This window comes from Bubalus bubalis, chromosome 23, assembly GCF_019923935.1.
Source record: "Bubalus bubalis isolate 160015118507 breed Murrah chromosome 23, NDDB_SH_1, whole genome shotgun sequence".
Classification (NCBI taxonomy): domain Eukaryota; kingdom Metazoa; phylum Chordata; class Mammalia; order Artiodactyla; family Bovidae; genus Bubalus; species Bubalus bubalis.
The window spans coordinates 17691985-17719637 of record NC_059179.1 but is presented as its reverse complement, the minus strand read 5'-3'; the positions used below and the strand labels follow the sequence as shown (position 1 = coordinate 17719637).

Below are 27653 nucleotides of genomic sequence, written 5' to 3'. Positions count from 1 at the left end.
TAAACACAAACTTAAGATAAATTTAATGGAAAAAACATTTGTTACAGAAATTAACAACGCTTACCAGTCTTTAAACACCATACACATTATTAATATATATTGTATATTTTCAACCAACTCCATTCTTAGGCTCAATTTAAGAAACACAATTGTAACAGGTTTTATACAAAAAATACTTCACTTCTAAGAAAGTAGACAAACTGCACAAAAACAGTACATGTATAATGTGCATAGCAAGATAGCTTGAAGCGTCTATGTATGGCTTTCTTTAAAATAAAACTATTGGGGAAAAAGGCCCATTTGGGACCTAATGTTACAGTTGACATATGTAAACTGTTTCACATCTTTTAGGCACTTGCTAACAATAGTGTTCAATCCCTGAAAACTGAATTTATATATAAAAAAAAATTATACATCTGAAATAAAACCCCCCAAAATAACATGGGTAAAGTCTTATATACTCCTTTTAAATTAAACAATGAGTTTTATTAGTGCATGCACAGAACTAAATTGAAAGAAAATAAACTTTTTATCTCAAAAACTTTCTGTGCAAAATTTACATAACTGAAAGGTACAAAAATATGTACAGGTTTAAATTCTTTGTTATATACAGAAGAGAAGCCCTGAAGTTTTCATTCAATCAATGAAAAACATCATAACACTTGTAGTAACAATGTAACAAAAATTATATAGTAATTTTTTAATACAAGAACCCCAGTATCCAATGATCCAACAACATTTGACCCAAACTTACAAAGTGAGAAGTTTAAATCAATGATTCTGTTGTCATGAAAACATTCCTTTTTAAAATTCTACCTGTTGGCATATCCCTTCAGACACTGTCCTGAAGTTTTATGCATTGTCACTGAGTCCACTATTAATGCTTCTTCATTTCCAACTGCAAACAACCAGTACATAATCTGCTTTGGGTTGTCAGTCATACTGAAACGCTGCTAACAAAAAATGGTTTGTCCCAATTGGACATATTCAGACACTAATAATAAACACACAAGTATGATTTACTTTGTTAATCTTGCTTCAAAATATTGTTTCTGAGGAGTAATTTTTAATTTTTGAGAAAAGCCATTCCCTTGGAAGTGCTTCTACGTTTCACTCTTTTTAAAGGGATGGCAACCAAGAAAAAAATTGGCCACTTGGTTTATTATGGGACAAACAACTTAAATCAAAGGAACGCCAAAAGTGAGTATAATCAAATTCAGAAAAATATTCAAGTTCTTTAAATGAACTTCAAACTAGATGAAGAGAGGTTAATTCTTCTCTCAAGACTGCCCATCTACTGCAACATGAGCGCCATTTAGAAAAAGAAAATCTCCTTGGAAAGGTGTTCCACTCAATGACGTGTGAGACAGCTTACAAGGAAAAAAGACCTACTCTTCAAAAACTTTTACCAAGCATCATATGAGGTGTAATTGTAGTGAGTTAAATGTACTCTCAATGGAGCCTAGTTACCTTCAAAAGAACTACATCTTGCAGAGGAGAGTAAGTTCTTTACCTAAGCTCTCTTAGAGTATCTTCATGAACGACGAGAAACTCCTTCGGTTGCATAGTGAAAGAGCTCTCAACCTTTTCAGAGGAGCTATAGTTATCAAGATTCATAAGGCTAGTGGAAGAGAGGGAATGGGGCTGTCAGCTGCTATTCTCTTTACTAACAGTCACTAAACTGGGAAAACTGTTTCACCATACTTTTCTTTAGCCTTAACTTCCCAAAAACACATATTTAAAAAAATTAAATCAAGGTAAATCTGTGATTAGTTTCTTTCAAAACTAATGTGCAGTGATGCAACTAATGTGCATTTTCAAATGCAACACTGAAACTTTTGCTCATCCATGAAATACAGCTAACTTTTAAATGTTTAATTTTGGTGCTATATTGAAGTAAAAAAATGTCTGCATGGAGTAACCCAACTCACTATTTTCTTCTAAGGTAATTTTACTTTTCCTTGGTAATTATTCTAACATGTTCCAATCACGAGTAGCTTCCATTAAATGCCTCTGTCCATGACCAGCCCAAGCATCCTGATTGTCAAATACTCTACCGCAAAACCAACAGTTAAATTTAGCCTTCAGAATATTTTCAGAGGTAGTTTTCACAATCTGGTAATTGTTTTTGCTTGTCTTTTTGAGAGTTAACTTTAGCACAAATCTTTCCTTCACAGAACTAACAGGTTTAAATGTTTTGTGCCTCTTAGGAAAATCGTCATAAGTTGTTTCAGAAGGGTTACAACAAACCGGTTTCAGTAAAGCATCCATAGTTCTTTTCGATAATGAAACCTTAAGAACGCGTCCATTAAATTTAGCAACAGTTTTCATTACATTTACTACTTCTGGGGAATCTGCATCAGGATGATTCAAAACTACAACTGGTTGGTTTCTCCGAGGACATTTCACAAGCTGTTTGGAACTAAAGGGGAAAAGCCGCAGAGTTCTGACTGTATCTTTTGAAAGCCTAGGTCTGTTGAATTCAAATGATTCAGGGATACTTTCAGGCTTTGCTTTTTCTTTACACTTTCTGTGTAAGGCTTTTTTTCTTGGAGGTTCTTGGTAACTATCTCTACACTTGCGTTTACAGTTTCTGCTTCTAGATACAAAAGCAGTTTCAGAATCTTGACTTCTTACATGACTTTTTATTCTTGAAACTTTTCTTTTCGAAGTGTTTTTCTTATTGAAGTTTCTCTCAATTGTACAATTTGTTTTACACCTTAATGCCCTGGCCTCTGAATGGTCGGTGATACATACTGGTTCCTCAGAAGATTCTGGGCATGTTGCAGTAGAAGTTATCACAATTTCGTTTGCTGGCATCATATCATCTAGTAAGCAGGGTAAGGCATCTCTAGAAGATTCTGGCTCTTTCTGCTGTCCTGTAGTCTGGTTAGATGGTACACTGTCTTTCTGCAATGAGGATCCAGTGTTGCTTACTGACAGATTACTAGCAGCAGTCACATTTAAAACAGGGTTAAAAATTTTCAGCAATATTTTTTGTGGTGTTCCTTCAGGTTTCTTTGGCTGTATATTTTTCAAGCAAGTACTATTTTGGACTAATTTAGGTTTAAGCAGCTCAGTCTTATTTGGCATCACACACTTTAAAAAAACAGCTTGTTTGCCATCAGGCAAAAAGGTATAAAGAGGTGGTTTTGGAAAAATCTTGTTCTGTGGTTTTACTGAATCGGAGATATTCAACTTAGTGCCCTGATGCTCAGGTATTATATGAGTAGGAACAGCTTTCACTGAAGAATTTGCTGGCGTTTTAATAATATAAGGGCCTTTAAATGACAAAGTATTTTCTGGGCTACTTTTCATGCTCACACAGCTGCCAATGCTGGAACAAAGTGCAGGGGTCAGACAATTCCTGTTTTGTTCTACTTTTAAGAAAGGTGCTCTGCAAGGTTCCTTAGTTGTAGTTCCACAAGCTTGAGCACTCTCAGTTTTGACAGCAGAAACACCTTCAAGTTTCCCATTATTAAATGTTAAAATCATCCCCGGTTTCTTGTTTAAAAGGAGAGGAGCAGGGATACCTTGTGTATTAACCAACGGTCTTCTTGAAACATGGAATCTAGGCTTATTAGTAAAGTGCATGGGTACCAAAAAGCATTTTGGAGTCTGAACAAATATAGCCTTTTTTGGTTCTGAATTTAGTGGATTATGCACATAGAAAGAATGTGTTGTGGCTCGTAGTTTGTCTTTGACGAGCTGCTGTGTAATTATTGCATCTGACTGAGTCTTAGGCAATGTGCCAAAACCGAAACTTCTAGGGGTCTTCTCTGACTCTCTCACATCCTGTGACAGCATTTGCTTTTCTTTTCCACTACAGTGTAAATTCAGATCATCTGTAGGCATACTAGTCCCCATACTACCAGACGGAATCGGGAAAAGGCCTTGTACCTTCAAGTCTTTTGAAGATTCAACTATTTTGTTTTCTCCCCCATGTTCCTGAAAAGACTGGGCACACTGAAGCGGAACATCTTTATCTGGAATGTTACTAGAGTCTTGTTTCACATCAGGTTTTGCTTTTAATACATCTAGAAGTAACTGGTTTAGTTCAGGTGGCAAAAGTTCTGATGCCTGCTGGCTCTGGAGTGAGAAAACAGATGTGATCCTAGGCATCATAGGTGACTCAACATTAGAAATGCCATCCCATTTAGGCTTTTCAGTCATGCTCTCTAAACTTTTATTTTCATTAGTGTATAGGTTTTGTCCATCAATGTTCTGTCCTTTTTCTAAAACACACTGTTCTTCGATTTCAGCTTGTGTTTTTAAAGTTCCATCTTTACTATTTAAAAGACTAATAGATGCTAACCGGCTATCTGGGTTTGAGCTCTCCTTCTTCACTGATGATAAAACTGACTCACTTAAAACTGTCTTGCTGGATGAAGATTCTCTTTGAGGGTTTTCACACATTGCTGTTCCTGAAAACCTACGACGTTTATTAGAATTATTCACTTTTGAGTAATTATGAAAAGGTAATGATCCTTGACTGGAAGATTCAACAGGTAACTCAGAGTTGATATAATTAATGCAATAATTATGCATATCTCCACTGTTGTATGAATTTGGTTTGGCAGTACAGCTGACTTTATCTGGACTTTTAACTGTAGTACTTAACTCCTCAGGGTGACACTGAGTAATATGACTGCCCCATAAGTCAACATTATCTCTTGTTTCTACTTTTGTGGTCAAATTCACTGATGCTGTAATCAAGTCTGACTCTACTGGTGAAGGAGATACACCTTTTTCATCATCCACTGCTGGAATAATATTACTTGTCTGAGTTAGCAAAGCTATTTCTTTTTCTGAAATTACTTTCCCTGAAAGTACAGGAGATGAAGATGAAAATGGAGGAGCTGCTTTCATGCAAACTGTGTCATTTAACTCAGCTGGTACTCCTGTTAAAAATGCAGCGGCATCCAAAGTCTGGTGCTGCAGAACTGCAGTACTGTCCCTTGCAGCACCTGACTGTGAGCCTGGTACACATGAATTCTGTTTAGTGGTAGGCAACAGTTTTATTACAATATGCTGTCTTCCATCCACCATCTTGAAGCCCATAAACTTAGCGCTGTAGTTAGCAGGAATTGTTATTCTGTTGTTTTTTACCATTAACACTGTAGGTCCTTGTACAGCAGTCTTCAAGAAACCTGAAGTAGAATTTGATCCCTCTTGAGCTCCATTACATTGTCCAGTGGACAGAAGAGTTGGTTTTTCCAACTCTGACTCAGCAGGTTTATCATTATTCTCACAGTATAGTCTTTCATGCTTTTCTTCATTTACATGTTCCTGAACAAGATGGCTTGGGTCTTCAGATGTAGCCTGTGTTCTGTTCACTTTTTTAAGCACTTGAGTATTTTTTTCTATACTTCTGTCACTTACATTGTTGACTTTCTTGCGTCTCCAGAATGTCTTCCTTGATGCACCTATCTTGTATCTTTTCAGTATTAGTTTAAGTCCTGCCGAAGACTTCACCATCCTTTTTTCATATTTGTCCTTTTCCAGTTTTTCTTTCGCATATAAATGTTCTTTGTGCAAAGTTATAACATGTCTTACAAGGTGCTCTCTCCTGGTAGCACCATAGCTACAATATTGACAAGTGAAGGGAAATGTACCAGAATGAATATAAAGGTGCTTCTGAAGCTCTCCTTTGGTTAAACATATATAATGGCATTTACCACATTTATAAAGGATTTCGTTGTGTCTATGGATATGCTGAACAAATGTGCCAACATCCTGGGTGGAGAACTCACACTTTTCACACTGAAAAGTACCATTTACACAATGTGTGGATGAAAAATGCTTTGTTAAGTCTAATAAAGTATATAAATTCTCATTGTTACAAATGTCACATTTTACTAAAGTGATTCTATGAGTTCGTCTGTGTTGTTTAAATACCTGGAAGTCATTTGCTGAAAAACTGCACATCTCACAAGGATAGGAAGGTAATTCACCATGGTGCCACATTTGAAAGTGTTTCTGCAAATCATTTGGGCTATACCGGGTGCTATCTCGGCACTTTAAACAATTGAAATTGAGTATTTTTGCAGACATTTTTATACCTTCGTCAACTCTCTCAGACTGATGAAGCAACATACACTCTTCTACAGAGCTTACAGTCTTTACATTGATAGATTTTCTTGCAGTCTGTGGCTTATGCTGAAATAATTTTCTGTATTTGTCAACTTCATGTTTCAATAAGACTTCATTTGGAATATTTATCTTCGGCAAAACAATTTTCAAATTTTTTAATCCATAATGAAAACTGCTTTCTGAAATGTTTGGTTTAAGTTGGTTCTGAAATTTTGGTTCTGAAATTTTTGATCCGAGACTATCAACTACCTCATTTTTCACATCATAATCTTTTTTTAAAGTATTTTGTTTTTCATCAAAAAATAAATGTTTCTGTTCAGATGGCATGATTTAAAAATAAAACAAAACAATCTCAATTCTTTTTTTCCTGAAAATTCTTGAAGTTACTTGTAATTTGAACAGGAAACAATACTGTGCCGCAACATCTTCAGAATACCAGGATTTTCCCCACATTAACTCACCTAAAATTAAACAAAGAACTGAAATTTTCATCACAGAAGTATCAGTAAAATTCATTTTAAAGTTCATTTTGACACAAAGAAAGAATGCTGATCAAACAAATAAAAGATATAAAAGACCTGTTAAGTAATTTAAGAGTAGCTTACCAAAAATTAAGTCTGAAGTAGAAATAACACTAATCTGGACCTCAGGAAATACAAGCTTTACTTTCGGCTCTGCTCTGTGACACTGGGCAAGGTTTGACTTCTCTGCACCTCAGTTTTCTCATCTAAAGAAAACCACAATTGGATAAACACCTTTAAGCTCTAAGATTTTATATTAACTTGACACTATAGTTTTTAAACAAGATTTTTAAAATCTCAATAAGAGAGCCCTATAAACTTAAGTCCCACTTACACACATGTAAAGTTCCAATTATACACATATACCATTAACTTTCTCAGTTACTTAGTTGACCCATAGCTATTACCTTGTGAGAATTAAAACAGACTTCTCTGTAGATTTTCTACTTCCCTAGTGCCTCAGGGATAATTTATGTTTAAAATAAAAGTTTCACTCATCTAACAACAACAATAACAAAAAGACATTATCTATTCTCTCAAGTTATCATGAATAACTGGTTAAAAAAAGTAGAAATTAAAAGGAGGAGTACATTTCCCTGGGGTACTCCTAAATCTACTTACTACCTTTCTGGTTCCCTACCATTTTGGTTTTTTCTTTTTTTAATCCTTAGAACTAAGGCAGATGGCAGCAAGGAAAGTCCTTGGCATTTTAGAATGTACTCATTACCATCTGCCTCCATTAATTTTAAAAATTACTGGTTTGTGTTACTCTAAGCAAATCTCAATCTCTGTGTTTTAGTTTCTTCACCTATGAAATGAAAAAAAAAAGAAGAAAGAAAATTACCCCTAACTATGTAACAGCATCCTGTAAGGTACCATATAAACTGTAGCTACCACCATTACTGTATGTACTTACCATGTATGAGACATTATGACAAGGTGCAGAGGACAAAAAAACTGTAGAATTAAAAAGATGTTCAGTGGTTCAGTGGTTAAAACTCCAACCTTTGGATGTAGAGGGTGTGGGTTCAATCCCTTGTCAGGGAACTAGGATCCCATGTTGCATGACACAGCCAAAAAATAAACAAATAGATAGACAATATATTGCTGAGAATGGAATCTGAGCACCAAAGGTTCAGCAGCAAAAATATCAAATGGTGTATTACAAGAATTATATTTTCTTACTTTCATGTTCTTAAATATGTATATGACTAATAATTAGATAAGCTAAAAAACTAAAGTATAAATCACAGTAAGCTTCATCCACAATGTCTATCCAAAGGTCTCACCTCTAAATTCCAATTAATCTAAGTAACTAGGAACTTCACGGTTTCAAAAATCCTTCACTGAGGGAATATAATTAAAAGTTACATTACATTACTATTAAGAGGCCCTTTGAATATTTCTCAAACTTAAAAATTTGGTTGTGTCTAAAAAACACCTTCAGTATTAAAAAAATAATAATAATAAATATATATATATATGCGCTAACCTGAAAATGAATTCATTAGAAGCGTTTGAGTTTACTGAAATTTTTTTTTTTTACATACTATTCCTAATACAGTAAAAAATGTGAAACTTTTACTATATTATTTAAAGCTAAACGTAAAACTTTTTCTTCAAAAGTGAGAAAAATAATAAAGGGCTAGAAAAAAGTTCAGTGATAACCTGGTGGATACTTCACAACAACTAAGAAAATTCTCTACAGAGTGTCACATTCTCAACAGCGACAAGCATCATAATCAACTATGGTGTTTTCACTACACCAGACTCTGAGCATGGGGCTCAAATATGTGAAACTTCTTAAGCACATTGAGTAGTAAGTCTTCCACATTTGCCAGAATATCATATTGTGGTCATTCCAGACTATCGATACCCAGGCTTTTCTATTTCTATATATAATCAAGAGGAGTCCGTATCACAGGTTTCATTACAAAAGGCAAATTGCTTCTTATAGTATATGTTACATGTCCAAAAATGTGTATGTAATGCTAAAAAATACACGTTTTGATAAAATTTCTAAAGATCATCAACTTCATTTCAAAATACCTATATAATTTAAAATTTTTCTCATGAAAACACATATCCCAAAGGTTGACAACAAGTATATGATTTAAATAATTCAATTAACTAATACTAAAAAAAATCTATTATAAATATGATACATTTTGATGAGTGCTACTGAGAGATCCCAAAAACATGGTTGCCACCCTTAACTGCAGCTTGTAATCTAAAGGATGAGGTGGGGCATATACTTATGTTAATACTTGGCTTATTCAGAGTTGACCATCCAGCAATAAAACAGAAAAATTTAAAAGCAGAAAATAAATAGGATGCATGGCAGCCAACACAGATGTCACCCAGTTCATCCATTAGAGTGCAAGTCCTTTCCACACAGACAAAACAACACTGAAAAAAGGAACCACCTTATTAAGAAATTCATTTAGCTTTTACTTAAGTCTGATAACTGCTAATAAATTAATGTTGAATGTGATTATTTTTTATATTTAATATATGACATGTATAATATAGCACCAAAAGAGATTAGTATTTTACGTATCTTGGGGTTTATTTACCCTCAAATTTTAAGTTTGGAAAATCTCTTTTGTCAAATCTTCAACTATGTTCAACCTGTTTTCTGTGAAAGCAATCAAACACGACATCTGGTACCAAATTTTATAAGGATTGCCACCTATGGGGAAAAAATGTGTTTCATTTTTTAAAGAAGGAAAGAAATTTTACTCTTTCAACCTGTTAGCTAATACTCATTTCACTACAGACCACTCTCTATCTTACCAACAAGGATTACTGACTTTAAATCCCTTATTTGAATTACCGCCTCCTATATATGTATTATTATCTCATAACACGACCAACATCTTCTCAAGCCTTTTATAATACTATTTGTTTAAAGTATGACTGGCCCTTTAAAAAGTAACCCAGAGTGTTTGCTGCATCAAGATGGCAACTCAAGCCATTTGATGGTCTTCCTCTCCCAACTGCTCACTGAAATATAAACTAAAAAATATAATTTTAAAGGTTCTATAATATGTCAAGAATCTAAAATATATTCCATACAGATGCCACAAGGTGTTTGGGAAGGTTAAGGTCCAGAGAGAGAAGAGTGAAAACAAATGCTGATATAGCAACCCTTTTAAAGCAACACTTTCAAAGAGGAAGCACACTTCCCTGGTTGAATGAAGGACATTCATTCAACCAATATGCAGTAAGTGTCCATCATGTCCTAAGTAGAGAAGTACTGATTCCAGCCACTCCTTCTCCTATACATACCTTGGGAGAGAAGTGAGGGCTTGAGAGGAAGACTGCATGAAGCACTTTGGGGTGACACAAGGCTCCAGCTCAGGTATGGGACGAGAACAAATCCAGAGCTTTGAGCTGGGTCCAGAGACGAGACGGAATTGAGAGTTGCTAGCACCAGCTGTCAGGAGAGATGTAAAGAGGCATCATTTCTGAATAAAAATACATCTTCCTAAACCCATGACCATCTTGTTCTGTTTAAGAGTGCTGCTCTTCCTTTTTTTTTTTTTTTTTCAGTTTTCAAGGTTTTTTTATTATTATCATTATTATTTTTTTACTTTACAATATTGTATCGGTTTTGCCATACATCAACATGCATTCGCCACGGGTGTACATGTGTTCCCCATCCTGAAGCCCTCTCCCACCTCCCTCCCCATACCATCCCTCTGGGTCATCCCAGTGCAACAGCCCCAAGCTTCCTGTATCCTGCATCAAACCTGGACTGGCGATTCATTTCTTATATGATATTATACATGTTTTAATGCCATTCTCCCAAATCATCCCCCCCTCCCTCTCCCACAGAGTCCCAAAGACTGTTCTATACATCTGTGTCTCTTTTGCTGTCTCACATACAGGGTTATCGTTACCATCTTTCTAAATTCCATATATATGTGTTAGCAAGTCATGCTGGGAAAACTGGTCAACCACTTGTAAAAGAATGAAACTACAACACTTTCTAACACCATACACAAAAATAAACTCAAAATGGATTAAAGATCTAAACATAGGACCAGAAACTATAAAACTCCTAGAGGAGAACATAGGCAAAACACTCTCCGACATACATCACAGCAGGATCCTCTATGACTCACCTCCCAGAATATTGGAAATAAAAGCAAAAATAAACAAATGGGATCTAATTAAAATTAAAAGCTTCTGCACAACAAAAGAAACTATAAGCAAGGTGAAAAGAAAGCCTTCAGAATGGGAGAAAATAATAGCAAATGAAGCAACTGAAAAAGAATTAATCTCAAAAATATACAAGCAACTCCTGCAGCTCAATTCCAGAAAAATAAACAACAAACAAACACATGAAAAAATGCTCAACATCTCATTATCAGAGAAATGCAAATCAAAACCACAATGAGGTACCATTTCACGCCAGTCAGAATGGCTGCGACCCAAAAGTCTACAAATAATAAATGCTGCAGAGGATGTACAGAAAAGGGAACCCTCTTACACTGTTGGTGGGAATGCAAACTAGTACAGCCACTATGGAGAACAGTGTGGAGATCCCTTAAAAAACTGGAAATAGAACTGCCATACGACCCAGCAATCCCACTGCTGGGCATACACACTGAGGAAACCAGAATTGAAAGAGACACGTGTACCCCAATGTTCATCACAGCACTGTTTATAATAGCCAGGACATGGAAGCAACCTAGATGTCCATCAGCAGATGAATGGATAAGAAAGCTGTGGTACATATACACAATGGAGTATTACTGCTAAGTCACGTCAGTCGTGTCCGACTCTGTGCAACCCCATAGATGGCAGCCCACCAGGCTCCCACGTCCCTGGGATTCTCCAGGCAAGAACACTGGAGTGAGTTGCCATTTCCTTCTCCAATGCATGAAAGTGAAAAGTGAAAGTGAAGTCTCTCAGTCGTGTCCGACTCTTAGCGATCCCATGGACTGCAGCCCACCAGGCTCCTCCGTCCATGGGAGTTTCCAGGCAAGAGTACTGGAGTGGGTCGCCAGTGCCTACTCAGCCATTAAAAAGAATACATTTGAATCAATGCTCTTCCTACATGTAAGTCAATTAGTATCTCTAAGCTGTCAGAAAAAATTATGTTAACTTTCCAGACTCTGTCTAACCAAAAACACTAAGAAAATCTTGGTTTATTCTCCAACAATACATCTCAGCTCTCAGTGCCATCTAAATAGATAGCCGACAGAAACATCACTGGATGCAGCAGCTCAAAAAAGGGAAAATGACTGAAACACTCAGAGAAACCTCACCCATTCTCTCATCCAGCATGAGAAACATAATTACAGTTAAAAGTTACTGCAGGAAAAAGGAGAAAGCTTTACCAAAAAAATCAAGTAATGATTGGCAATCTCAGTAAGACCTGAGCTAGGATACTGAGGGGAAAAAAACAACACAACAACAACAAAAGTACTGCCAGGAAAAAGAACAAAGTAGATGGGGGAGAAATAATGGTTTTGAAAACAAGAGGAAAAAATTACATTGAGTTATTGCTTTCTTTTTTTTTTTTTAAAGCCTTGAATTTTCAAAATCAAAGGCTCCCCAAATGCCAGGCAAGATTATTAGTGTATAAGAAAATAAAACTCAATATCTACACTTATTCTAGTAAAATGTTTCCGTTTAAAAGGTAAAAATGAAATTTTACCAAAAAAGGTGGACAGGGAGTTATCTAAAAAGATATTCCCAACACCAACTTAAAGCAGACAACAATATTAATCAGACATTTTACTCACAATTCTAAATGCTAGAAGACAATGAAATAACAGTTTTAGAGTTCTAGAGAAAATAATTAACTCAAGAATTAATTCTATACCCAGGAAAACTCTCACATATGGGAGAAAAACACAATTTTAGATATGGGAATATTCAGAAAATACACTACATATGTACTTTTTCTAGAAAGAAGTTTTAAGTAAATACTAATACTTCAGCAAAAATCAAATTTTAGTCAGAAGAAATGACTATAAATAAATAATATGACATAGAAAAAGTATCTGTCAACTGTAACATCTACAAAAGAGAAGTATAATTTTTCGGTAAATACAGTTAAGAAAAATGACAAATATATAAGAAGCCCTTAAAAAATAACAATGGGAAACAGAAGAAGTGACAATAACAAAATTCTAGATACTGGAAAGCAGATAAGTAGATAGTAAACAACCTGACACAATCAGGCAGACAGAGAGGGAAACTAAGAACTAACCCATTTTATACTCTGAATCTCCAAAAGACTTAGGAACTGGCAGCACCAAGTAACTCTGAGATGGGAAGAAAATAGGAAGAGGAGGCTAAAACAGAAATTTGGAGAAGCTGGTTGAGTTTTGGTTGGATGCTAAGATTCTCTTCCCCACTCCATCATGCTGCTGCTGCGGCTGCTAAGTCACTTCAGTCGTGTCCGACTCTGTGCGACCCCATAGATGGCAGCCCACCAGGCTCCCCCGTCCCTGGGATACTCCAGGCAAGAATACTGGAGTGGGCTGCCATTTCCTTCTCCAATGCATGAAAGTGAAAAGTGAACGTGAACTCGCTCAGTCATGTCCGACTCTTAGCGACCTCATGGACTGGAGCCTACCAGGCTCCTCCGTCCATGGGATTTTCCAGGCAAGAGCACTGGAGTGGGGTGCCATTGCCTTCCTCCTCCATCATGCTAGGTTACTGCTATTCCCCCACCACAGAAGTCACAGGTATTGTCTGCGGAAAAGTAAAACAGAATTTCTGATATACAGGATACCAGCACAGCTGAGAAAGTGGGCACCACACCAAAAGCTAGAGGATTAAATGACCATATACATATGAGACGCAAACCCCATCCCATGCCCCAGTTAAAACAGGGCTAAAACACTGCTACTAAAAATGTGGTCTGCTGATAATACATGAGCCATTTGTCACCAGTCCATTACAATATTTGTACAGAAACTGAGAGTAAGCATTTAGGAACTAAAACAGCAATTTTACAAGGTTGTCTGTTGAATCCAACAATAAAAATTTGAACTTGTTTGTATGCTTTCTTTTTAAAATTTTATTTTCTGGTAAGAGATATACTATGAGATACTAACGATAGGAATAATCGACAACTTTCATAAAAACAGTTTGTAAAATATATGTATTTATTATAAAGATTATAATTTCATAAAATAACATAAACACAATATATCTACATCTACATATATGCCTGGGGAGAAAGTACTTTAACTTCTGATTCACCCCTAGAAATCTATCCTAAAAGTAATAATCAGATGTTCATGGGAGCACTGTTTATAAAATCACAACATTAAAAATAATTAAAAGCCTACCAATAAATAAATAATGGTATTTCTATTCAATGGAATATTCTTCAATTTATAAAACAACACTGTAAACCCACGCTTAGTAATAGGGAAGACACATTAAGTGAAAAAAAAAAAAAAAAAAAAAAATCAAAACAGTAGCCATATCAGGATTTATTTTGTTCAACTGTTAATAGATGGTAGAGAACAGATGAATAAACAGACACATGGAGCCCTAAACACTCTTAACAGTCAAGAATACATAGAACGTGTTTATAGTGATCACTGGTTATCCTTGGGTCAGTGTTTCTTAAAATGTCCTTGGATTACTATGGCCTCCACACTGGCATACTTCCTTATCATAGCACAAGCAAACAGCCTAACATTTGGATGTAACAAGAATGATTCCAAGACCACACTATTATGAAACTTTAAGAAAAAGCACCATGAATCCATGAAACTTTTGGAATTCTCAAAGCATGTGAGTCTGAGGTAAACAAACTGTTTTTCTTGAACAAACTCAAAATAGTAAACTTGACACCAATAAAAAAATTGAATGTTGACACTAAAGGTGGACAAGAAGTTAAAACAAAACAGGTATATTCAACGTACTCCTCTTATCAACACAGAAGTACCCAATCACATCACTTCAGAAAAGACTGTTAACAGTTACAAAGCTAATGGCAAATGTAATACTCAGATAATGAAGAACTATGCTATCAGATGTTACTGTTCTTCATAAATTCATGCTATGAAATTTCTTTTAACAATTAATTTGAGCCATAAAGTTATCTAAAAAGTAAGTAAAGGGAACTGGCACCACCAAAATAGCAGTTATAGATGCACTGTTGTTATACAAAAAAAGTTTTATGTATTTTATATAGAAAACAAGTGGTATTTAGTTAATAATATGATTCCTGATCTAGGTATACTGTTAAAAGAATAAAAATTATAACATCAATCTAAATTTGATTTTTTTCTATACACTGTACAAAAAAATAAATATCAAGTATAATGTTGAACTGTTTTGTATTAGTTAAGTATATTATTCTTTAATAAAGCACTGGTTTTAATCTGACAAAATTTTATCTATTTTTATTTTCTTTTTTAGTCCTCTCATTAAGTTTTGATTTGGTATGGAGAATTTGTAAAATCAGTGAGGATACCTTCCATCATTTCATCTGCTCTGGAATAGTTCAATAAACATAAGACGTGCCCACTCTTTAAAATTACACAGACTGCGCAAATATACCATATGGGCCTGGGACATTTTTAAATTTTAGATATTATAATCTTTGAAAGTTCTTCTATGGTTTCTGGGATCGTTGAGTGCTCTACTGCTTAAATCACTTTTGGCAGTCTATGTTTTCCTTGAAAAAAATCAACTTCCTTCACATTTTTAAAATATACTCCCCCAGAAAAGTTACTTTTAACAATCTATCCTACAGAAATAAAAGCAAAACATATAGATATGTACCTTAAATACATATCTTAAGCACTTAAATGCCCATAAGAAAATGATTAAGTAAATTATGGAATACCACACATGAAAACAACATAAAGAATAAGGTGTATGTATTGAATTGACTTGTGAAATTTTTTTAGTTTTCAAAAAAGGAAGTTGCAGATTAATGCATTTAATATATTTTTAAATTAACAGGGAAGATCCTCATTTTTACATCAGAAGGAAAGATTCTATGAGTACATGTTTGTAAACAAACAACTCTATAGTAAAGATACCCTTTAAGCTAATGATAACAAATTAAAAACATTTTTTTAAGGAATGACAGCAGAGCAAAGCAAAACAAGATAAAACAAAAAACAAAACAACAGGAAAGTAATCATCAGATCTCCTAAGAACCTTGACTAAAACCTAGGGAGTAGTATCACTACAAGTTTTTACTGAGACCTGCCCATATTCCCACCCCACTCCAGTACTCTTTTGCTTGGAAAACCCCATGGACGGAGGAGCCTGGTGGGCTGCAGTCCATGGGGTCGCTAAGAGTTGGACACAACTGAGCGACTTCCCTTTCACTTTTCACTTTCCACTTTCATGTATTGGAGAAGGAAATGGCAACCCACTCCAGTGTTCTTGCCTGGAGAATCCCAGGGACGGGGGAAACCTGGTGGACTGCCGTCTATGGGGTCGCACAGGGTTGGACACGACTGAAGCGACTTAGTAGCAGCAGCCCATATTCCTGCCCTTGAATTCTAGGAAATGGGCTTCCCTGGTAACTCAGACTGTAAAGCGTCTGCCTACAATGTGGGAGACCCAGGTTTGACCCCTGGGTCGGGAAGATCCCCTGGACAACGAAATGGCAACCCACTCCAGTTTTCTTGCCTGGAAAATCCCATGGACTGAGGATCCTGGTAGGCTATATTCCATGGGGTCTCAAAGAGTCGGACACAACTTCACGACTTCACTTTCACTTTCAATACTGGGTTGGCCAACAAGTTCACTTGGGTTTTTCAGTAAGATGTTCTGGAAAAACCTGAACAAATAATTTTGGTCAAGCCCAATACCATTCCCCCTATTCAGCTGATGGGCTTCCCCTTGTGGCTCAACTGGTCAAGCCACAACTTCCCTTGTGGCTTCACTGGCAATGCAGGAGACCTGGGTTCAATCCCTGGGTTGGGAAGATCCCCTGGAGAAGGGAACAGCTACGCACTCTAGTATCCTGACCTGGAGAATTCCATGGGTCCATGGGGTTGGAAAGAGTCATAGACACGACTGAGCGACTTTCACTCTCACTTTTCAGCTGACACTAGTGTAAACTGACTTAAGCTACTAGGTATTACTTGTAACCAAAGGTTCTTAAGACTTGAAGTTAACAGATCAATGTTGACTGTATCTACTTCACAGAAAGGTAGATTTTATGACAATCCTTTAGAGAGTAGCAGGGCTTAAACATGTAAGAAAGGAGCAAAGGTTATCAAGTTCAGAAAAACAAAAAGGAAACACTGCAAGAACTGTAAAATCTAGATTATAGAGAAAATGGGAGGTTAATTAAGAGGACCGTAGAGGACAGATCTGAACTTGAAAGGTAACAAGGAGCCATTCCTGTCAGTTCATGAGCAGAGTTACAGAAGCAGTATTTTAGAAATGGTATAGAATGCTACTAGAAAACAGAAAGCAAGATATATTCGAGGAAGAGAGTAAAAACAGAAGGAAGAAAACTAAGAGAACTAAGTGATAATCCAAATAAAAAGAGAGGAACCAGAAAACTGGCAGTGTTAGCATACATTAGGAATCACACAGTAGGTACAGAGAAACTTTTAAAAAGATGATTCCCAAAGTAAAATGCCAAGGATAAAGACTTAGAGTGAATAAAAAGAACAATTCCTTGAGAGTTTTGTTTATTTTCTATAACAGATCAAAAAGCAAAGACATTCTACAGTGTTCAGTTTTAGTGTAAACGTATTAAAAAGGAAGAATCTATGTGCAACTTACAACATTCCAGTTGCTTAAACATTAAACAAAGAACTAAAAACCTCTTGAATTTAACTGACCCTATTTGTGACTCAGCATGTAGCTCTGTAACTTGTCACATTACACAGTTAGGAAAACTAGTCATTATTTTTTAAAACTATTGTATTTCTTGACTTCATTGAATTTTTTTCTGCAGAGATAACTGAGTGCAGAATGGTCATATAAATATGCAACTAGAGATAAAACCAAGAGCATGCAGCAGGAAGAGCTTACTGAAAAATGTAAAGAACACACAAAAAAACTAAAACTTTTATTTTCAAAGCAGGATCTATTTTAGTGTCTTCAAAATAATAACTATTATCTTTTCATGACTTAGAACATTTTGGGCTTACTCTTTTTGTAGCTATTTAAAGTTTTTCAAAAGTTTACCCAGGAAGCTAATGCCTATCATATTTTGAAAAAGTAAAAGATTAAATTTTGTAGAAATTTATATTAAAGTTGGTTCCCTTCAAATCACTGTGGCCTAATGACCATCTTCAACACAAAAAAAGAGGAAAAAAAAAAGGTTAAGTATACAAATGTGATCAAGTACAGATACAGAAATACTAAAAATGCTAGTATGTACATATGAGCCACATACCACTAAGGTAGGCTGGTGACACTGGTATACAATGAAGGAGTTTAAAATAAAAATTAAAACACAGAAGCAGTTCCTGGTTCAGATGAATCTTACTTATTACTCTCTGAAACTACAACTGCTCACTGAATACACACACACACACACACACAGCCCAATATACATGATGCTTTCTGCTCCCCTACATATCCACTTTCCTTTATGTTCATACTATTTCCTTTCACCAGGCTTGTCATCCCCTTCACTCAACTCTGGTCAAACTTCTTTTCTAATTCTACTTTCTACACAGACATGAAATCTTCTGCAACATACACCGATCTCTCCCTTCTCTGAATATCCATTTAAAGGACAGCCACTGTGCATCATTTTACTGCAAACTGTTTTATAGTTACATCATTTCCTTTTACAAGTTTTACATCCCAAGAAAATTTATAAGCTTCTTAAAGACAAGTTCTATTTCATATTTATCCCTCACAAAACCCAAGAAGACTGGGTACACAGGGACCTAACAAATTCTAATTTGTTTATTATTTTCTTCTCTCCATCCCCACTGGCATCATCTTAGCCCACTGTCATCTCTAACTTGGATTAAAATGATAGTCTTCCTAACTGGCATTCATGCTTGCCCCTTGCCCATCACCCTTCTCTGAATCTATTCTCCACAATGGAGCAAAAGTCATCTTAATATAAAACAGATCACGGTGTTCTCCGCTTAAAATTCCTTAGGGGCTTCCCAAAGCACTTAGCAAGTAAAATACAATCTCTTGGCCAAGGCCTGCAAGCAACAGTGACATATGGTCCTGGACCTCAGTCTTCAACTTCATCTCACACCACTCTCCCCATCTGTAAATATACTCCAGGGCTTCCCTGGTGGCTCAGATGGTAAAGAATCCACCTGCAATGTGGGAGACCTGGGTTCAATCCCTGGATTGGGAAGATCCCCTGGAGGAGGGCATGGCAAGCCACTCCAGTATCCTTGCCTGGAGAATTCTCATGGACAGGAGCCTGGCGGCTTACACTCCATGGATTCACAAAGAGTTGGACATGACTGAGCGACTAAGCACACAGTATAAGCCACCATATATAGAGAGTCTCTCAGTTTCTCAAATACTTCTCTCCCATCTTTCGTATCTCAGGCCTTTCTCTGCACCTGCTACTCCCTGCTTGAAACAGTCTCTCTTCCATTCCTCAAATGACTAGATTCCTTAGTTTTTAGGCAGTTCAAATGTCATCATCTCAGAGAGGTTTTCCTCAACCTATAAGCCATTCCTTCCTCAAACAAACAAACAAACAAAAAAACTGTTTTCTATTTTATACCCTCATATTTATTTTTCTATAACATTTTCTCCTCTGGAAATATTTTATGTATTTGTCAATTTATTTCCCATGTGTCTCTACCACTGGAATAAGCGCTACATAAGTATATGGACTATATCTATCAGGTTTTTGGCCATATGGCCAGCATCTTGTACAGTGCCGGGCTTGCAGCTAGCACCAAATATGTGCCAGTCTTTGTTCTAAACACTGGGAATACAGCAGTGAATGAAAAAACAGACAAAAATCCCTCCCCTCATGGAGCTAACACTCTGATTATTTAGATAATAAACAATGTAGGTAAATCATATAATACAGTCAAAGGTGACAAGTGCTGTGGAGAAAAATAAAGCAGGGAAGGAGAGGCGGAACCAGAGAATTCCAATTTTAAATACAAAGTCAGGGAGACCTCACTTGAAAAGGTCTTATTTGAGCTAAGATCTTAAGGAGTTGAAGCAGACAGCATTCTAAAAAAGAAAGAGTAAGTGCCAACATCCCGAGTGTGCAGCATGCCTAACACGTTCGGGAAACAGCAACAAGACAGTCAGTACGACGGGAACAGAAAACACCATGGGGAAAGCAACCAGAGGAAGATGAGGTCAAAGAAACAATGAAGACAGCTGCTGGAGCATTGTGGGTAGAGAAGTAACATGAGCTACGTTGTTTTTTTAAAAGATCACTCTGGCTGCTATGTTAAGAACATGGTATTTGAGAAGGAGGTTAAAAACGGATGCTTCTCAGGTAGCTCTACTGGTAAAGAACTTGCCTGCCAAGGCAGATAGACGTAAGAGAAGCAGGTTTGATCCCTGGGTCGGGAAGATCCCTTGGAGAGGAAATGGCAACCCACTCCAGTACTCTGGCCTGGAGAATCTCATGGACAGAGGAGCCTGGCAGGCTGCAGTCACATGGAGTCACATGTGACTTGTCACATGGAGTTGGACGTGACTGAAGCAACTTAGCATACACACAAAAACAGAAGCAAGGAGATCACTTTGGAGATTATTAGACTACAATTACCCAGGTAAGAGATGGTAACTTAGTAAAGACAATGATACAATGGTCAGATTTTGAACATACTTTGAAGATTGAGACTACAGGATTTACTAACAGACTAAATTTGGTCCATGAGAAAAAGAAACACATCAAGGATAACTCTGAAAGTTCTGACCTCACCAACTGGAAGAAATGAGTTGTTATTTACTAAGGAAAGATGGTGTGAGGGTGGTAGGTTTGGAAAGTATATCAAGAGTTTGGTGTTGGCCATGTAGAATCTGAGATATCTAGTTGACATCCAAGTGGAAACATGGAATGTATAACTGAATACAGAGCTCTAGGTTTAAGATAAAATTGGAAATTATTAGTGTGTGTGTATATAATGTGCATGTGTATGTTATTTTTATAGGTAGAACTGGATGAAATCACCAAAGGATAAGTAAAAAAAGAGAGAAGTCCAAGGCCTGAGCCTTGAGATGTTCCAAAATTTAGAGGAAAAAGAGAAGAGCTGGTATGACTGAAAGAAAAGACCAGTGAGAATGAAGGTAAATTAGGAGACTGGTACCCTCAAAGCAAACTGAAGAAAGTGGTTCCAGAATCGTAACAATCAACTCTGTCAAATAAGATGAAGACTGAGAACTGATCACTGGACTTTATGTCAAGAGTGCTAGTGACACTGATTAGAATGGTTTCAAGTGGAGTTACAGAGAAAGGTTCACAAGTACTAAGAGAAAATAGGATGCATTTAAGAGAAGCAGAGATGTAGTACAGATAACTCTTTCAAGGAATTTTACTACAAAGGACCAAGAAACAGAGGAGTTGGGAATTTTTTGTTTGTTTTTTAAAGGTAAAAGAAATGATAGTAGGATTGCATGCTTATAAAAAATGACCCAGTAAAAATTGTTAAAATCACTGATGGAAGAGAGAAAGAAAAGAAATGCAGTGGTAATGTCCTTCAAGCTCCAATACTTAGGCCACCTGATGCAAAGAGCTGACTCATTAAAAAAGACCCTGATACTGGGAAAGACTGAAGGCAAGAGAAGGGCACAGAGGACGAGATAGTTGTATGGCATCACTGACTCGATGGACATGAGTTTGAGCAAATTTTAGGAGATGGTGACGGACAGGGAAGCCTGGCATGCTGCAGTCCATGGGGTAGCAAAGAGTTGGACACAACTGAGCAACTGAACAATGAACAAGAACAAAGTAATCTCCTTCAGTAAGTGAGAAGAAATGTAATCCAGTGAGCAAGTGGGAGAGTTGAACTTAGAAAAGAATAAAGATAATTCATCTACAGTTACTGGAGAGAAGGAAAAAGATTTCAGCAGGTGGGTAGATGTTATTGTGAGAGGTCGTGGAATGAAATGTTTCATTAAGTCTATGACAGGGGTTGGCAAACTATAGTCAACAGTCAGTTCTGGCCTGCTGCCTGTTTTTGTAAATTAAGTTTCACTGGAACACAGCCACATTCATTCATTTACATATTGCCTATGGCTGCTTTGGTGTTACACAACAACTGGCAGGTGCAACAGAAACTGTATGGCCCATTAAACCTAAAGTATATACCACCTAGTCATTTACAGCCAAAGTCAGCCACCCTGGCATGCTAGAATACAACAGCATTTAATGAGAATGACACATTAACCTATACATCATTCCTAATATCTGGAGTAATCAAACATTAACTTCACTCCTTATCTCTTTTCAAATATTTTTATAACTACTGCTACATTAATTTTGAACTAGCTTTATCTCTAGGGATGGGGTGTGTTTCATCACTGTACTAAGGGCATCTTTAAAAAAGGAGGCAGTAAGAAGAAATAAACTAGTTGCACATAAAAACAAAGAACAGCATTTCAGGTTCATTACTTTTTTAATTTTCCAGGCAGATGGATGGATTAGCAACAAGATCTTTTCCATGACAAATAAATGTACACCCACTTGAATAAACTTATTTTATATCTTAGCATCACAAAATGGCATCACACTGAAAGCAATACAAGCATTTTATTCAAAGAAAGCCCCACTTCAGTAAAAAGAAGCGAAATTTCTGCCTGGCTTTCCAAATACCTCATATACAGGCTTACCTAAAACAGCCAGCCTTATTTCCCATTATCTCTCATTTTCCCAAAATACAAATTGTTACTGTCAAACCAATCTCCTACCCATCTCGGATCAGCCCTTAATCATTCCATCTGTTCTTCAATTACTCTTTACGTCTATCAAAACCCAATTCTTAAGTCAAAATCCATTTGAAATTATACCTCCTTCAAAAAACTTTCCTAGACTGGGCCAGCCCTCACTAACTTTCTATCAGAACTCAGACTTACAACCCATACAACTGTGTTCATTTATCCTTTTAAGCTGTTTGTGTTATGTCTCATGTATATCAATCTGGATGCCTTAACTGAACTATAAGCACTCTGAAGACAAAGACATCCTCTTATACTTATATACTACTAAAAAGCTAAGTACAGCATGGATTATTCTCAACACATGCTTGTTGATCTATGTAACCTATTACATAAAAATGTGCTGTATTAGAGAAAGCCCACCATCCACTCAGTCTAGTATGTATAATCCTCGCCTACACAGGCAGGCGCACATACTTGTACATATTACTATGTATTCAATTAATATTTGTAGGTTGAACAAAGAACTAAATACATGTACAGTGAATGAATGCATGCATGTATGACTAAAGGAAAGCTCTTATAAGGTAGAGGAAAAGGGCAAATTGTGGATGGATATGAATGACCAACTTGAAGTTATAGATCCTAAATTCCTAAGGGCCATATATTCATCAGGATGTTTTCTGCTACAATCCAATTCAAACTAATTTATATGCAGAATTTTAGCCCCAGGGACTGGAAAGGACACCAAGCTAGCAGACAGAATCAAAAGAAAACCACACATATCTGATACCATCGTTCCTGAGACTAAAAGTAGTACTCTATCTCCATCTATCTCCCATCTCTATATGGCTTCACTTTCACCTACTACAGATAGGATTCTCATATACATGGCAAAGAAAGTCACTAGCATCCTCCCAGATTAACAATGTTTGAGAAAAGGGATCACCGTTTTCCCAGCATTCATACATCAATTTCTAAGGATTTTGATTGGCTCTGCTTGAGTAACAGGTAATCATTGTTGCAACAAGGATGACTGGGCCAAGTTGTAAGACAGACTGATAAGGTAAGCCACCAACTACTCATAACAGGGAATAGATGATTCCCAAATGAAGAGATACTGAGCTGATGAAACAACATACATGCACACACACACAAACACACACACACACGTGTGTGTGTGTGTATATATATATATATATATATACACACACATCGTCTGCCAGCCATAACCTCCAACTAGCAATTAATTAGGAATTGGTGATGACTTTACCATTATTTTGAAACTATTTGACTTTCCAAAGGGCCAATATAAATTAGTACTTCTTGAAATGAGACCCATGTGAAATCCACTTAATTTTCCTAAGCTTTAAGTCATGAACCTGCATTCCAATATTCTGACATCTGTTTCAAGCAATCATACCAATCACGATCTTAAAATTTTAGTCAGATTTTGTTCACAATTTTTAAGTTCAAATAATTCAAATCATTTTGGTCAATCACCATACAGCAGTCTCTTATTCATTATATTTGAAGCTCTCATTGTTCATCATGTTACTTTTTCTGAGTAGTTCGGCTCACACCTAGTAAAGAATACTCTTGGCACTCAGTATTTACTTTGTCTACTCAGGAGCAGCACAGTATCCATGTGAATCTCAAATGGTAAGAGATCAAACAAATATCATATAAGAAGAAATGACACAGGTAAAGAACATAAATGATAACCTGGTATTATTTATACCAGAGTTATAGTTATAGGTATACATCTGGTGAGGGGAACTGTATGATACTGTGATATCCCAGAACCTACTGAATACAAAACAGCAGAGACACGTGTATTTCAACAGATAGATAAGCCATGTTTTTGTACAAAGGTACGGTATTTTCCACTGAGTGCAAAACGTTCCTTACATCACCATGGATTTGTTGGTAGGTATTTTTCCTTCTTTTTGTCCACACAAGGATACTCAGATGACTGTTTCCAGGAAACCAGCCTTAACTCTGTAGTGTCCCTTTTCTGATTCAGAATGTTGATATCATTAATCACAATACAAATATACATTAGATAATTTTTCTTTGTGTGCATTACTTCGCACTTACTAGAACAAAACACAAACACTCTTCTGACCATTTATACAGCTTCAAAACATCTTCCTACCATATTTATCTCTATCATTCATTACCCAGGAGCCCTGTAACGTCACCTTTACATTTAGAAGGATGATAAGAGTTAAAATCATCTTTAGATTTCTAATGAAATATTAAAACTTCAACTATGAAAAAACCTACTTTTTTTGCTTATATTAACATGAAAACCCATGTGTATATTATACTTAGGACAAAAACAAAACTATAACTTAACTTATATAATTACTCTATTCAGTCTAATATTAAAATATATTAACTTACTACTTAATAGATTGTATAGTATAGTACTTCAATCTTCACCATACCTCTTTCTTCAAGGAACAAAAGGCACACAATTTAATGCTTGGATAAAGCCACAATCAGGAACAGTGATCAAAAGGAGAGATGATATCTGGAAATGAAGACCAAAATTTTAAAATTCTGACTGCAAAAACACTCAGTAAAATGTTCTTAAGCTTTTGATTCAACTATGCTTCATAGTCAACATAGGTATATAAATTTGGGAAAAAAAAAATCTCTGCACTTAAATAACCTATCATTGACATTTAGTGATAACATGTCATAAATTTACAAAAGTCACAAAACTCAAAGCTTAGAAGGGAGCTTAAAATCAATCTCATTATCTTCATTTATTACACGATAGGGAAAATGTCTTGTCCCAACTCACAAAGCGAGAATTAGAATCTGGATCTGATTCCAACCCAGATACCCTACCATGACAATGCTACCTCTTAATTCTCATTTCTAAGGTCCATGAAAATTGCTCACCATGTGAAGTCAATACCCCACACAGAAGCGAAATACTCATAGCCTACACACCTGGGATAAGATAATTAAGAAAATTTTCAACTTTAACTCTTTTCTTTTGTTTATAGTGTTTTGCCAAAAACTTTTAGTAGAGTACTGAAGGAAACTGCGAAAGGTCCAAGTCTTTTACCACTAAAAAAAAAAAAGTTGTATTAGGTGATCTACAGCACACAATGCTTCAACATGAACAATTACAAACAGAAAAGTAAACAATAAAAGTAAATTAAAAGAGCAAAGTCAAATTTCAGACTTATTCTAAAATATATCCCGTCTGGAATGTTTCAAAATATAAACACTTTGGGGATCACAATACACCATATTGCTACCAGAGAGGATAGGAGAGGATCTTAAGTGTGATGATAAAAATCTCAATCATTTAAAAAGCTCGTACATTATCAATGTGCACAGCAGATATTTACTCTGGTTGCTGTCCTTTTATCCTTCCCTAAAAAGACATAAAACGTTCTGAACTGATATTTATACTTACTTCCATGGCAACAATAAAGAAAAATTTGGACGTGCAAAACAGGTTAGATACCTACATTTTCTCCTTCTCCACACTCTTGTTAATTTTCTGAATCTGGAACTTATGTACAAGAATTTTAACAAAAATCAACATGGTCTACTACGATTACCGTCCTCGTGAAATGCTAACCCCCTGAAAATGTTAATACAAGGCAATGTCTTATTGAATTTCAAGAAAATTCCGTTTTGCTGAAAGATAATGAATCCACTTCAACTGTTTTGCAGTTAAACTCTGAAAGACGTTAGGGTATCTCATTGAATCAATTTAAGTGGTTGCTAAATGTTCAACTTGAAGACAAAAACTTTAGAATACACTGAAGTCAGATCCCTTCCTGCCTGAAAAACAATTCAACTTTATCAGTACACTAAGCCCAAAACATAGACGCTCAAAGTTAAGAAAATTCTCACCCTTATATACAGTTTGGTGGCATGTTTCATCACTGTGACAACCGTACAAAGTTCAACATTATTATGTATTCTTTAAACACTGACTTAATTTATTTTTCTACAGTTTTTTTAAAGTTTTTATAGCCAAACATATCCAACGAATGTTTTCGCTAATAGCTCACAAACACTAAATGGTCCCAAACTTAAACCTTAAAAAAACCTGAACCTTAATTTTTGCACTCAGAACCTTAAAGCTACCGTATCTGCTTCATTGGTCTACTTAAGAGTTATAACATTTACCTTATATACAGTCACCTTATATATCTTCAATTACCATAGTCTTCTAAGAAGACTGTCTACTTGACAATGAGGACCATCAAGTTAAGAACAGACTCAAAATGGACCCTACGACTAAGAAAGCCAGTTACAAAGAAATCCATCTGCCACTGGGTGTGGTTGGGGTCTGCACGGAAGAGCGCCCTTGGCCAACTCTGGAGAAGGGAACGCGCGCTAGAGAGGTGAGCATATCTGGAAGAAAAAAAAAAAATCTCCAAAGACCACAAACTGAACCCACAATGGGGAGCCGTCGAGTCCGGCTGCCTTGGGCCTGCGAACCTACAGCTCGAAGGGTGCAGTCTGAGGGGTACCCATGCAGTCTCCACCAGTCCCGGAACGCGCCGAGTAAGTGCTTCGAGCGCCGCGCGCCCCGCTCCGTCCCAAACACCGCGCCCGATCCGCCCCTTCCTCCGGGGTTCTGCTACCCCTCGGGCGTGCGGAGGCACACTGGGCCGCGTTCCCGCTCCAGCTCCTGGACTGTGGTAGAGTGCGGAGTTCAAAAAGCCCCGACGTAAAGCAAGCCCAGGCTAAAACGCTGAAGATTAGCTCTGGCAAGCTGCAAGAGCGCCGAGTCAAAGGACTGACTTCTCTAGAAAAACTTTGCGACAAGTTAGGCGGAAACGCTGAATGGCCGGGACTATTTAACAGACGCTTCCTATCACAAGAGGCGGAGCCCCGAGCGAGTTCGTGGGGGCTTTGTAGCCCCCACAAACTCGCCCTTTGCCCCCTGACTCGTTCTCTACAAGTCCCGGCATCCTAACAGGTCTGAGCGGCCCCGCTCACAGGGAATACCTGTCGTGGTCCCCATTGCCTGCGAGTCCCTGATGGCGGCCATTATGCTTCCATCCGGGTATTGCCGAAAAGCCTATCGGAGCGCTACCGGGAGCGCTTACTGCGGCGGAGGGATCCGCGCCGCACCTGAGTCGAGCGGAAGAGGACGGAGGCCGGCAGGGTCCGCCCCTCGCCCTGGTTAGACTAGGCCGCTGAACTGGGCTTGCCGCTGACCTTTCTAATTAAGCGCGCTTCCCGGGTGCCTGC

The 27653-nt window shown here is 36.9% G+C and overlaps 1 protein-coding gene across 10 annotated transcripts; it reads right to left on the bottom strand.

Moving 5' to 3' along the window:
* ZNF518A (zinc finger protein 518A) lies at window positions 1–27591 on the bottom strand. Of its 10 annotated transcripts, none has more exons than XM_044935343.2 (6): window positions 27408–27591; window positions 25380–25499; window positions 24866–24951; window positions 9906–10053; window positions 6699–6820; window positions 1–6554 (listed from the first exon to the last, which is right to left on the bottom strand). In XM_044935343.2, exon 6 carries the CDS (start codon window positions 6418–6420, stop codon window positions 1969–1971), a length of 4452 nt encoding a protein of 1483 aa, XP_044791278.1. In that variant the 5' UTR covers window positions 6421–6554; window positions 6699–6820; window positions 9906–10053; window positions 24866–24951; window positions 25380–25499; window positions 27408–27591; the 3' UTR covers window positions 1–1968. The 10 variants fall into 10 exon arrangements, with proteins under 10 accessions (XP_044791278.1, XP_025130024.2, XP_044791277.1 ...); XM_025274239.3 differs by lacking the exon at window positions 25380–25499 and adding an exon at window positions 7531–7661; XM_044935342.2 differs by lacking the exon at window positions 27408–27591 and adding an exon at window positions 26854–27355.
* Window positions 27592–27653: the final 62 nt, after the last annotated feature.

Excerpts from the sequence above, each read along its gene's own strand:
- ZNF518A (XM_044935343.2), bottom strand. The coding sequence starts at position 6,420 with ATGCCATCTGAACAGAAACATTTATTTTTTGATGAAAAACAAAATACT.